The sequence below is a fragment of the Chamaea fasciata genome, unplaced genomic scaffold, assembly GCF_029207755.1.
Source record: "Chamaea fasciata isolate MVZ Bird 193981 ecotype frontalis unplaced genomic scaffold, bChaFas1.0.hap1 SCAF_23, whole genome shotgun sequence".
Lineage (NCBI taxonomy): Eukaryota > Metazoa > Chordata > Aves > Passeriformes > Sylviidae > Chamaea > Chamaea fasciata.
Genome location: NW_027094108.1, coordinates 3113336 through 3126827, shown reverse-complemented (window position 1 = coordinate 3126827; position 13492 = coordinate 3113336). Strand labels below are relative to the sequence as shown.

General features: G+C 47.2%; 1 protein-coding gene across 1 annotated transcript in view; it reads right to left on the bottom strand.

The window, feature by feature from the left end:
* The window catches only part of PRDM16 (PR/SET domain 16), a 286534-nt gene that overhangs the window by 9530 nt on the left and 263512 nt on the right, over positions 1–13492 (bottom strand). The window contains exons 10-14 of the mRNA XM_066203262.1: positions 12844–12931; positions 8911–9080; positions 7155–7232; positions 1120–1289; positions 358–532 (exon numbers count right to left, since the gene is read on the bottom strand). Of these exons, the coding sequence (XP_066059359.1) occupies positions 358–532; positions 1120–1289; positions 7155–7232; positions 8911–9080; positions 12844–12931 (681 nt within the window). The remainder of the gene's footprint in view (positions 1–357; positions 533–1119; positions 1290–7154; positions 7233–8910; positions 9081–12843; positions 12932–13492) is intronic.

Below are 13492 nucleotides of genomic sequence, written 5' to 3'. Positions count from 1 at the left end.
TTGGTAGTGTTATACACAGATATGAACACAGAAACACATTTATATACACGTACATATTATTTAAAATGTAACAAAGAAGAAAACCAATGTGCTTCAGGCATTTAAAGATCACCCTTCACTGTTCCTAAGGGCCAGCGAGCATGCTGAGAATACACCAACTCCAAGGCTTTTTGAACTACAGATTTGTGCAGCCTGATTTAAATGCTGGTTTTTCATCTCTTAAAATTAACATTTGTGGGACAAGCAGCCTTCCCCCTTCTCAGGAGGAAGCTTCTACCAGCCAGCCGGAATTCCCTCTTGTATCACTCTGCTGTTCATGCCTGTCCTGCCAGCAGATAATTTCATTTCCTTGCCTACCTTTTATCTGCTAGAGCCGAGGCTTGATTCATCTCGCTATTCGCAATAAAATTTCTGATTTCCGAGAAATAGGAATCCTCTTTTTCGTCTAAAAGTGCATGGTTGTCTGATTCCGAGTTGGGGGAGGAGGCGCTGGTCCCGAGGTGGTTGGTGATGACTCCGGAGTGCTGGCTCACTGTGGGGCAGGAGCAGGGAGGGACAACAGGAGGGACAACAGCAGAGACAACAGGAGACTCCATCAGGTGTTTTCAAGGCCATGGTCATGAGGAAACATAAAGTAACAATGTTCTCAACAGCCCTCTCACGTTGTATTCGTGATTTAATACTCAAGAGGAAAGTCATGGAGCAAAGATCCCAAAGGAAGGAGGAAGGTTGTGTTTTCCACACCAAAATACAGCAGGTGATATTTAGCATTTATGGGCAATACACACAATTTAAGAACCATTGCAGAGCTCCTTGCCTGTAACTTTTCCACAATACTTTTTTTTTTTTTTTTTTTTTTTTTTTTTTTTTTTTTTAACCCCTGCTGGGAAATCACTTACTTGGCTTCATCACAGGAATTCCTTCCTTTCATCTTTTTATGTCAAAAACAAAGCCTATCTATCTTCTGGAACTTCCAAAAAAAAAAAAAACCCTACAAACAACCCTACAAACTCATCCTTAGGGGACAGGGCATTCCAGCGAGGCTTCCCAAGGGGCCAGGCCACGGAATCTGCTCCTCTCTCCAGGGATCCCCAGCAGATCGAGGGAGTTTTTCCCCACCTGGAACGTTCTCGTGCTCGTGTTTCTTCAGGTGCCTGTCGAGGTTGGTCTGCTGCCCGAAGCATCTGTTGCACAGGTGGCACTTGAATGGCTTCTCCTTGTTGTGGATGTTCCGGACGTGCCGCTGCAGGTTGGAGGAAATGCTGAATGACCTGTCACAGTATTTACACCTGGAAAACAACAGAAAATGCCGAGGAGGGCAATGTGAGGGAAGAAAAGAAACAGCAAAACCCAAACAAAAAAGAAAAGCCAAACCAAACCAAAACAAACAGACAAATCCCCAAAACACACCACCACAACAAACAAACTAAACTAAAAAAACCCAAATAAACAATCAAAAAAACCCAACTCCCCCAAAATAAAGCAAAAAAACACCCCCAAACCAAGCCAAAAACAAAACCAAAACCCAAAACCCAAAACTGAACCCAAACCAAAACCAAAACAAAACCAAATCTAAACTAAAATCAACCAACCAAAAAACAAAAAACAAAAAAACCCCAAAAAACCCCACCAACTCCCCCCCAAAAAAACCAAAAAAGCAAAAAACAAAACAAAAACAAAATCAAAAACAAAAAACGAAACAAAACCCAACCAACAAAACACAAAAAAGGGAGAAAAATCTGACTATCAAACCCCTAGGAAATGTTGGTCTATAAATCTTTACTCAGCTGAAGGAAGCACAAAGCATTAATCATCCCAGACAAATCTGATGTTATTGTTACTCAAGGAGCACAAAGAAAGGATTAGGATTAATTAGGAAGTGAGTCGTCCAAACAAATATAAGTTTGAAGCAAAATAATTATTTTTCCATGCATGGCTGTAGGAACGAGAGAGGTGGATTTATTCCCTCCACTTTTTTTTGAGGGGAATCAGGTGAAATACGGCTGTGGAGGGAGGACAAGGAAGACAGAAGAAGAAAGAAGGGAGGTGAAATGTATAAAATAGTTATTAACCGGCAAATCCCTGCATGACAGTTAGCTGGACACGCAGAAAATTCTGGCTCTATTTGTGAAATTCCTTGTGGTACTGGAACTACAGCATGGTTTAAAGGTAATTATAACTATTCTTATAGCAAAACAGCTCCCAAGGAATCCACCATCCTTTCCAAACAGGGTAAGATTTACTCCCAGGAGAGTAATATATTTCAAATAGTGGACCTTTACTAGGATTAACCAAGGGAGAGAGCAAAGTCCCTTTTTAAACCACAGCATTTCCAGACTTCTAAAGTCCTTAGTTTTTACTTTCCCCCCCCCCCCGAATATCTGGTTTATGATGAAAAGCTGGAATGCAAGGAGCCAAGCCAGGATGTTCAGGGGAGGTGCTGAGTGAATAAATGCTCCCTCTCTGAGCTCAGACTCTGCAGGACCCACGGCAGGTGGGCTGGGGGCTTGTTCGAAGCCATCACTCCCCTTTTTGGGTTTAGATTCCCTCCAAATAAATTGGAATTGCTCGGGGTGGTGTTGTGAGGGCTCAGCCCGAGCTGCCAGCGCAGAGCGGGAGCCGCTGATGGACTGAAGGTGGCAGCTCCGAGCTGCGCTGGAGAGTTTGGGTCTAAAACTCCTGAAAAGCTCATTCCTGCCCGGACCCGCCGAATCCCTCGTTACATCTCCCTTTTTAAACACGTCACCTGTACTTCAGCAAAGCTGCTCCCCCGCGGGTCAGCTCCCAAAACCCACGAGCAGCAGAAACTCTCTCTGATGCAGAGCTCCACAAATCCTGGGCAATTCCAAAATTCAAACTCTTCCCAAGGCCTTGTAATTCCAGAACAAACCCACTCCAGCAGGGCTGCTCTGAGCTCCTCTAACCCCCAGCAACATCTGCCCCACGGAGCTGAGCTACTCCTCGACTGGAATCCTGCAATTCCAGAATGGTCTTGGGACTCCAAACCCCATCCAGTGCCAGCCCCTGCTGTGGGCAGGGACACCTTCCACTATCCCAGGGTGCTCCAAGCCCCGTCCAACCTGGCCTTTGGCACTCCCAGGGATGGGGCAACCTGTGCCTGGGCCTCCCCAGCACTCCAAGACATGGAGGTGGAGGTTTTGGAAATATCAGCAGCTCCTGATGTGCACAGACTCATCCCATGCCTGCCTCACTCAAGGATGGAACTGGATTTCTCTGGACACAGAGGACTCCTGTGGGATTCTTCCCTACAGACACCACAGGTCCAACTGCGAGTGGAAAAGATCCCCACAGTGAAACACACCCCCGCCCCCCCCCATTTCCAGATGTGCTCCAGCTGTGATTTTTGTTCGGGCTCTAAAAATAAATCGATATTATTTTTGGAAAAAGCAGGGATACATTTATGAAACACTCGCTCTCGCTGAATGTTTATGGATTCCATGTCCACCTCCGAATTTCCTACTGCTAAATCTCCAACAAGAATAAAGATATTTCAAATAATGGGCCTTTATTCATATTAACCAAGGGAAAGAGCAAAGTCCCTTTTTAAACCACAGCATTTCCAGACTTCTAAAGTCCTTTGTTTTCCTTTTTTAAATTTTTTTTCCAAAAACCCCCCAAATAACTAGAAAACAAGACGTTATTTGAGCATCAGCAGGAGCAATCACAGTGTCTATACGAAGAGTTAAACACACATTTCCAGCACCAAGGAATTTGCTCTCAGATTCCTGTTCAGCACTCCAGCAAACTGCAATATCCAAACCTGCCAATATCCCAATGATCATGCTATTCCATGGGAATTTCATGAGTGGTTTTGCCCAGCTTAGACCAGGAGCCCCCTTCTCATCCTTGCTGATGCCAGGGCTATTGTCTCCCTCCCTGTCCTCACCAGCTCCTAAAAAACGCTTTTTTTGTGTGTGTCCCAGTGCGTGGCACAGGGAATACCTGGCACAGGGAATACCTGGCACAGTGGGCATCAGGATATCCACGTTCACAGCCTGGCTGTCCCTGCCATCACCCCCAGGAGCAGCTCCAGACGTTTAAAGGCGGCTCTCACACGCCCAAGGCAGGAACGACCCGGCCTCCTCCACGTTCATTTATTTAGATGTTCAGGAAGCCTTTGAAAAGTTCCCTGTGACAGGTCCTGGCCCTAACCATGAGCTATGTGGATCCAGGGTCGGGAATGGGGAGGGACAAAGAGCTTGTTAAAAAAAATGGGAACCAGAGGGGCACTGGGAAGGAGCAGGGAATGCCTGGGAGCAAAGGGATGAGGGAGATGTCCGGCGTTATTTGTGGTCCCAGAGGGGTCGGTGCTGGGAGCTCTGCTGGTTTTAATCTAAATAAATGGCCCAGGCAGAGGAACCAGCTTAAATTCAGGGAAAGGGGTGAACGGTGAGGGAGGAGAAGAATAAAACTCAAAGGCCGCCGTGTTTGCTTTGCAAACAGCCCGACAAAGCTTCTCCCTTATCAGCTTAAAGGGCAGAAAACATCCAAAGTGGGAGGGAGGGACAGCAAGGAGGGAGCCCGGGCTGGAGCTGGGGAGCTCTGACAGGAAATCCTGGGAGCTGGAGGAGCTCTGGTACCTGGGACAACACGGGAGAAAGCTGAGTAAACCCTGGGAATGCGGGGAGGAGTTCCTGAGTCCTCCTCACGAAGTTTTGCACGGATCAGTGTGAGCTGGAGAGGCAGAATTGCAGGAAAAAAAACCCAAAAAACACGTGGACAGCAACTGCCCCTCTGAGTGACTCCTCAGCCTCAAGTGCATTCATAACTGGGGTGAGCACAGGCTGCATTTTGAAAACCAGAAAATGAGAAATATCTTCAATACTTATTGAGCTATGTGCAATTTAAATGACATGGTAGATGTCAGCTGTGGCTGTGAGTTCCAGCTTGATGCAGATAACTGGACATGAGGCCTCCAATGGCCTTTTTATCACTGAATGCTGAAATACATAGTCCTGAATTTCAGGTTTGGTGAAGAAAAAAAAAATAAAAAAGAGTGAAAAGAAACACGTTGAATTTCCCTGTAGGGCACAGGGGCTCAGAGAGTTTTCAAATCACTTGATTTTTAGGAGGTGCATCACCAGGTATTTCTCACTCTTCTGAAAACATTTTGCATTTCCTCTCTATAAAAACAATCTGCCTCCTTATTGCTCATGTGCTATTAATTCCTACTTTATACATAATTAGACACTTAAGAAGTTTGATTGATTTCATAGTCTCCCCCAAAAAACTCCAAAAAACCCATCACTTAATCAGTGACCATCAGGAATCAAACCCAAGCTACCTTATTTTCTGGCCTGTTACCTTTAAGAACATAGTAATTAATATTTGGATTATTATTTAAATTGTTATATAAAAATATTTCTATATAGGAACAGGGTAAAAAAATATTAAACAATCAAAAGCAAAGTTGCAAAGGAGACAAGAGTAAAACAATGAGAAGTCAGCAACCTCCTTTTACCTGCCTGAAGTCAGCACTTAAAAACCAAGCTTTCAAAACAAGCCTGGCTGCCAAAGCTGCAAATCTCAGTTCTCTGAGAGGAAAAGCAAATCAATGATAATTAAAGCTCGCCTGTAAACGCAGCCCCGGCTCTCCTGAGTGCTGTTAGAATGCAACATTGTCCAGGAGTCAGACCTCTAAAAAACCCACACAGGCTATATTCTGGGAGAAGACCAGATCAAATAAATCTTTATTTTCCTAACCTTTGTTAAGTTGCAAGTCTCCTTTTTTGGAAGAAAACTGAACTAATGATCTCAGAATAATCGGGAGCGAGCGTTGCAGTGGACAGGGAGCACACAGGGCCCGTTCAGGCATATCAAATAACACAACCCCAAACATCACAGCAGGGAATGGGTCCAAAATATATGTCTGCTTTGAGTGGGGGGTGGGGGTGGGGGTGTATTTTTAATTTACCTAATGTCTACACTAAAAATGCTGGATGGAAAATAAATGTGATTCTCAGCGTAGCAGGGATTACAATGTGGGAGAGTCAATTCTTAGGTTAAACTGAGCATAAAAATGTGATGTATTTGACCACATGGCCTTTTGCTGCTCATAAATTTGTGTTTCTCTTTATTTAATAACTGCTCCATTTGCTTTTGTTGTGAACTTATGGCTGTGTATGAAATGCTGCAATATCAGCTACCCGAAACGAAACGGAATTGTTACCATTGTTTGACAACCTGCAAAACACTCCCTCACAAAACACAAGGCTTGATTTGCAGTGAGCTCTTGATTCATCATTCCTTCAGGTTTGCTCATTTCTGGACCTCATTCTAACAAAAAAATGTTTGTTTTTTTTTTTTCCCAAGCTTTTTGAAACTGCTTGTAATGCACTGGGAGAAAATGCTGGAGGGAAAGATTTCCATGAGAAATAGTTATTTTTATACCTAAGCATACATATTACTTATATCTCCTTGTGAGTTTTATTCGGATTTAAAGCACTGACTTGGGCAGGAGCCACAGAACCCACTGGGAGGGCACTGTCCCTGTGCACACTGAAGAATCAAAATCACATCACCTTGTCCCCAGCAAACAGAAAATAGCTCAGCCTTCAATCTTAAACACCCACAAACCTGTGAGACTCTGTGTGAATCCCCCCCTCACAGCTCTCCTTTTAAACTCCGTGATTTAAGCTCAGACACTACCAAAATTCTGTTTTAAGGCAGGTAAATCGACAGGAGTTTTTTTGCCTTTGTTTTTTTGGTCCCCAACTGCAGGGACCTCTGATGTGCATTAAGAAAAGGGGAAAAAAACCCCCAAAAAACCCCAGCTAGCCCCGGCAGTGAAGGTCCTGGCAAGCCCTTCAAACCAGCCTGAATTTCAGAGCCATTCAGCACCTTCAGCTGTCCTTGAGATGAATGGTTAACGTGAGTGTGAAACAACACTGCAAATCAGAGCCCTCATTTGCCAGCATACATCTAAATATAAGTTAAGTGTCTATCTTCGAGCTGCCAAGCCTGATTATTTTTGGCTGGCACACATAACATACAACCCTATGAATCACTCTGTGTAATGCTCCAGGGCTGTGGTATTCTGCTGGCACAGCTTTATAGAGGGTGAGGGGGAAATACCGGAGTGGTGAGTGAGGAGTGTTTGGGAAAGGGATTTTTTTATGGGGGGGCAACATCACCTGTAAGGCTGCTCCCCAGTGTGTGTCCGCAGATGCCTCGTCAGGTTGGCTGAGCGTGGGAAGATCTTGCCACAGTACCTGGACAGGGAAGAGCCAAAGGAAACCATCAGGAGAGCCAAAGGAAACCCGTGGATGCCGCGGCACAACCTGCACCCCTCGTCCTGACACCGCTCCCAAAATCCCTTCATGCGCTCACATCTTATGCAGGACGGTGGGGAGGACAAGTCTCCCACCCCAGGGTTGCACCAGGAGCAGCTGAGGGAGCTGGGAGGGCTCAGCCTGGAGGAAAGGAAGCTCAGGAAGAGCTTCTCACTCCCACAACTCCCTGAGAGGAGGGTGCAGCCAGGTGGGGTCCGGCTCTGCTCCCACGGAATGAGGGACAGAACAAGGAAACAGCCTCAAGCTGCACCAGAGGAGGTTTAGACTGGATATTTGGAATTTTCTTTTTTTTACAGAAAGGCTTGTCAGACCTTGGAATGGGATGCCCAGGGAGGTGGTAGAGTCAGTATCCCTGGAAGTGTTCAAAAGAAGTGTGGACACGGCACTTGAAGGCAAGGTTTAACTACAGCATTCCTGCAGCAGGGTACAGAGGGTCTAATCACTGCCTGGGCAGATTGGCACTTGAGATGTTTCTGCATCTCTTTTATAGCCCTGTTGATGTGCTCATCATGTGGAATCTGCTCTTTCATCTTTGGAATTCACAGAATTTTCTCTAGATAAAGGCTGCAGCAGCATGCTATGGGTTAGGAGGCTGACAGGCTGCTTAGAGCAAGGAAATGCAGCCATAGGAAATTAATAAAGGAAGGAATTGTGTTCCCCAATAAATCCAGTTCACAGTAAAATCAAAAAGGTGTAAATGAAAACACTAATTGGGAAATAAAGACCTAAGGATGAAGGGCTGTGCTCTGTGACTATTGCAGGGGGAAGCTATGTTAGACTTTCCTTATTTCAGAGACCTTCAGCTGTCCTGAGGATGAACAGTTAATGTGTGTTCCCCAGCAAAGGCAATCCAAATGTTAACTTGTGAGTGTGCATCTAAAATTTAAGTTTAGTTCTTTTTGCAAGTAGAAACCTCAAATTTCTAAATAGTCAAGTGAAATCCGAGCCCTCAGCTCTTGTGGCGAAGTTGAACATTAAGAGACACATCAACCAAAGTTTGTACCCACTTACTGCACCCCAAAAAATCCCCTCAGCAGGAGTCACCAGGAGAACCTTGAGGTAAAACTATGATAGCAGACACAGGTTTATTATTAAATACCCTTGATCTGATCCAACTTGGAGCTGGATGGGTACATGAGGAGTTCTGTGGATAGAACTGTTTGAAAAAGTTGTTTCCTGCATGCCGTTTTTTTAAAATTCAATCATTTTTCCATAGCTGAGGTTGGATTTAGCCGGGACTGGCATTGGGAACGTTCGCCACCGCACGCCAGAGACTTGGCCCGGGGAGTTGGGTTTGCTTGAGAATCTCCAGATCTGCTCCCAAGGTTATTAAAAATTACAAAGCAAACAGAAGATGCTGATTTCCTACCAGACAAAACAAGCTATTTCAGAGGGAATTAGTCATCCCAGCTCTGCTCTAATTCCGCTGCTCCTTGTTTTCCCTCCTGGTGGAGACGTTGGTGCGGAGCTGCTCCGCTCCACGGTGGTGCCCAGTGCAGCTCCCCAGCTGGGATGGCACATCCTGGGGTATTCCCACATCCCGGGAGGTTTCCACAGCCTGGGGCTCAGCGTGGATGCCGTGGGATGCCCGGCTCACCTGCAGGTGTAGCGCTCCTTGCCCTTGCGCAGGATGGGGTCGGAGAGCGTGGGCGGCGGCGATCGGAAGTTGAAGGGGTGGTGGGGAAGGGGCTGCAGGGACGAGCCAGAGTCGGCCTTCATGGCTGCGAAGCTCTCCAGTTTCTCCGTCATCGTCTCGATGGCCGACATCTGCAAGGACAAGGAGACAGCCCCTGTCAGAAATCCCTGGGAAGGGCAAGGTCTGCTGCATGGAACACCAGTTTTGGTTGGGCAAAGCTGGTGTTGGCTCTTTTGGGAGTTGGAGGTGCAGTGGGAAACGAAGCCACTGAGTCCAGCCAGGAAAGACAGGAGTAGTGTGTTGGTCATGGAGAAAGCAGGAAAGGCACAGCTGGCAAAGCCAGGCATTTAGGTCCCAGAAATGAGCTCTTTCTGCAGTGTACATGTGCTCACTTTCAGCATTTCAGCTCAAAAATTATCTCAGAATACACCTAAGACATCCAGTTTTACTGGGGTAACACTGAAACTAAACACCACGGTCAGATGTCGGAGGTAGAACTCAGTACCCAAGCCCAAACCAAAGTCTTGGGAAGAGGGAGGTCTGACATCTCCTACAGCATTCCAGGGACTCAGAGGGACAGGGAGGGGAGTGGTGGGTGGGCAGGCAGGGACACAGCCCAACAGGAGAGGGGGAACAGGGAAGTTTTGGGCCCGTAGCAGAAGAATCCTGGCCAAGGTGGAGTGGGAAGGATGTGCAATGGCTGCTCAGGGAGCTAAGAGAGGAGAGGCTGAGGCTGAAGGGGTGAAGAGGGAGCAGCTGGGAAGAGGAGGAGTTGGGATCAGGCTCAGGATGGAGCGGGTCCACAGGGAGCTTGCCTGGTGAAGAGGCCAACACTTTCATTATGGGTAGGAAAGGTTCAGCAGCTCCTAAAGGTGATGGAAGGATGGGTGGGAGATGGCTGAGTTTCCTGGAGTGAAAGGGAGCTCCAGCCAAACCCCCGGATGTGAGCGGTGGCTGAGTGAGTTATGGTCCGGAGGGGCAACACCTACACATCCCTTTGGGATGGGAGCAGCTGGCATGCAGGCCTGGAGCTGAGACACCAAGCAGAATGTCCCTGGATGCTTTATCAGATTTACTTTGTATGACTTGGCCATGTTCTCACGGACACGAGATTAAACAACACACCAGAAAGAGGGAGAAAGGGAAAACCCTGGAGATACAGGAGAAGGGGAGAGCAAAAAAGGAAAAAAATGAAGCTGGACTATGTGCAAAAAGGAAAAATGGATCTGCATAAAAATCCTGCCTAAAAAACGGCACTTTTACTTTAATTACAGCCTGACAGGAAATTCAAGTCCGAGAGAACAACGCAGCTCAGAGGACGACTCCGACCCCTCCGACGTCCAGCTCCGTGCACTCCTGAGAGCACTTTGGAGATACCAGGGGCAGAAAAGAGGGATAAAACAAACAAGGCAGCAATAAAGCTGCCTCCTGGCTGCGCTGACATCACCGGGACAGGCGGGAGCTGCGGAGGCAGCCGGGGCGGCAACGAGGAGCGGAAGGCAGTAGGAAGCCATACATCACCCCGAGATGCTCGATTGTACAGGAAGGGCTGACCTTTTGCACGTTTACACTTTATTAAACTGGGCTTTAGAAGCTGGAGGTGGGGGGGGCAGAGGGGGAAGAAAGCCAAGATATTGTTTAAAAATATACGGCTATGAAAAAAAAAAAGTTGTCTTAATCACCCCCGAAGACATTGTGGAGGGCTGACAAGCATTCATAAGCCGTAAAAAAAGAGGAGTAGTAACCCCCATTTCCCGATAATAGATCCACAGCCCCTTAGCTGGAGGCTCCCAGCCCATGATAAATAGTAAGTAATACTTAGCACCAGCCACTTGAAAAGGTTACTTGATCATTTACAGCACCAGCTCTGCCCCAGCTGCCAGTCATACAACAAAACCATCACGTTAAAAAGCTCTCCGGACCTTTCAGAGCCGAGCTCTCAACCCTTTGCTGAGGTACCTGGAGCTCTCCTTTGTTGTGCCCTGTTCTTTAGGCACTTAGTCACAGATATTTGCTGGTTTGAGAGCCGTAGGCTGGTTTTAAAATTCTAAACACTGGCCACGGCCTCTCCAGTGGCAAAGGCACTTTGCTATTTAGGGAACAACTGCCTGGTTATAATAAAACAGAAAGGGGGAAGAAAAGAATCTTAACAGGTGAGGAAAGGCTTTCCATTAAGTTATCAAAAAGTTACCCTGGTTATTTATGTTGTCCAGAGTTTCATTTGGAATAGACAATGTAGGAAAACTCCCAGAGGGCAAAGGAACTTCTGCCAACGACTGGCTAAGAAATAAGAGCTGCCTGAAATTCATTTTGAGAGAGGAAACATCTCCTGAACGCTTTTATCACATCTTCTGGCTTCATCACATCCCGGGGAGGGCACTCTGAGAGAGCTGGGGATTAATCACAGAGGAAAAGGCTGAGACCAGACTTGTGTCTGGAGTGAGAAAAGCCTGGGTAGAATGTGACTCTGACTGACCAGGCACAGGAACATCAGTCCTAATGAACAAAGCAGAAGCAGGAACCCTGAAAATGTGATTTCTTAGGAAAAGATCCAGGATCCAGAATTCTTAGCACGGCTGGATCCAGGCAATGGTCACAGCCCCAATGCTGCCAGAGCTCTCATACATGGGGTGGGACTGTTGGGGTGTCCTGTGCAGGCCACAGGTTGGACTGGATGATCCTTCCAGCTCAGGATGTTCCCTGATTCTATGATAATACTGGAAGCGGATCTGCCGGTACAAATCTCCCATATTCTGGAACAAATGCCCCGTGTTCCTTCGCTGTGTCTGAAATACCTGACTGACTGCAGCATGGGAACGGGACCTCTCCAGATCAAGTGATCTGAACACAGCGCCTGCCTTATTAAAAATCAGTTATCAGGAAGCTTTGGGCTGGGGTGATTGTAAATTTGAGGCTATTCTGTGTGATAAGCTGTTAGAGATAACCAGACCTTCCAGATCTTTTCACTGCCATGGGAAGAGGACGTGGTCAGGATTTTGGGAACAATGTTAACAACCTTCCACCCAGAGCTTGCTCCTGCTTGGGGTCTGAATGTTTCTCATCGTCTCCTTGGGTTGCTTTGCCACGCTGGCTCCTCCCTGCTATCAGATTCTTTACAGGCAGATATCCCCACTATTCTAACTCACACAAACACAGGATGTTCCTGGCCAGCCTGTCACCATTATCCAGCCTGGATGAAGGAAAAATCGGGGGAAGTTATTAACCAAACTCTGAGGCTGGTGTGAAACAATGTGGGAACTAAGTTTAGCTGTGAAAGCAACCAGGACCCAGATTTCACAAACCTGCGAGTTATTTATCTAAGGTGGGAAACACTATCAGGGGAGAACAATGTTTGTGAATATAAAGGAGAGCACAATGAGGACCACGGAGCTGGGATCACAGCCTGGGCACGGCAGGAGGGACAGGGAGAGCTGGGGACTGTCACACGCCTCTGGAGCAGCACAGCTGAATCCACTGCCCGGCACTTCCATACATTCCTCATGATGTGGGAAATTCAGGAAGATAGAAAATGCTGCTGCCTCGGGGCTGGGCAGTCCTTCTCCACTCTGTACCACTGCAAATGACCCCCCCCAAGGCGTACCCAAAGGAAAAACCTCGCAGGCATTCTGGGCTGTGGAAGGGGAGTTTGGCAGGGCCGATGGGCTGCCCAGACCTCATCCCTGTTTTTCTGGTAATGCAAAGGAAACAGCAAGGCACAGCTGCCACCATCCCCAGACTGTGAATTAAATGTGTCTGGAAGGAACTGATGGAAAATAGTGGAGCTTCCAATCAGGCCCTTGGATGAGGAGGAGTCTGATCCCAGTGATCCTAGTGTGTACCAGCCCCACCTCAGCATTCCTTCAGCATGGCACATGACAGTGTCCCTGCTTTTACCTGGGGGTGAAAAAGCAGCGGGGAGGGTCGCAGGTACTTCTCCTTGAGGGCACCCACGGGGTCTGTCACCTTCCGCTTCTCCACCCTGCTGGACAACAACACAGAGGGTTACATACCCCACAGGGAGCCCCACACGGCCACACTGCGCTTAAATCGCACACAAGGTTATTCTCTAACTCACACAAACATCTCCCACCCCCTTCTCCTGGACACTGCAGATTCTGATGTACAATTGCCCCGCAGAAAGAGCTGGAAACAACATGAACACGAATCCCCTCCTTTGGGCACTATTTTTTTTAGCCTTCATTCTGATGACTAAGAAAACATTTTGCTCCTGCTCTGCTGCAGCGGTTTTTAAACCTCTGCTCTTGTGAATTGTCATGGAAAACCCTGTGTTTAGAGCAAAACTGTCTGAGCAGGAGAAGCTCTAGGGTCCAGAGCAGGCAGCCCCCGCACAGAAAAAAAAACCTGTCTTTGAGAGTTTGCTTTTATCTGAAGAGTTAACACGGAGCCAGACTGCAGCCCCAAGCGTGCTGAAATCATTAGGTGTTTCATATTTGTTTCCTCCCTCGCAGCTGAGACATAATTTGCATTGAGTTTCTTTGGCAAGCCCATGTGGACAACGATTTAAAAAGTGAGGGACTGGTGG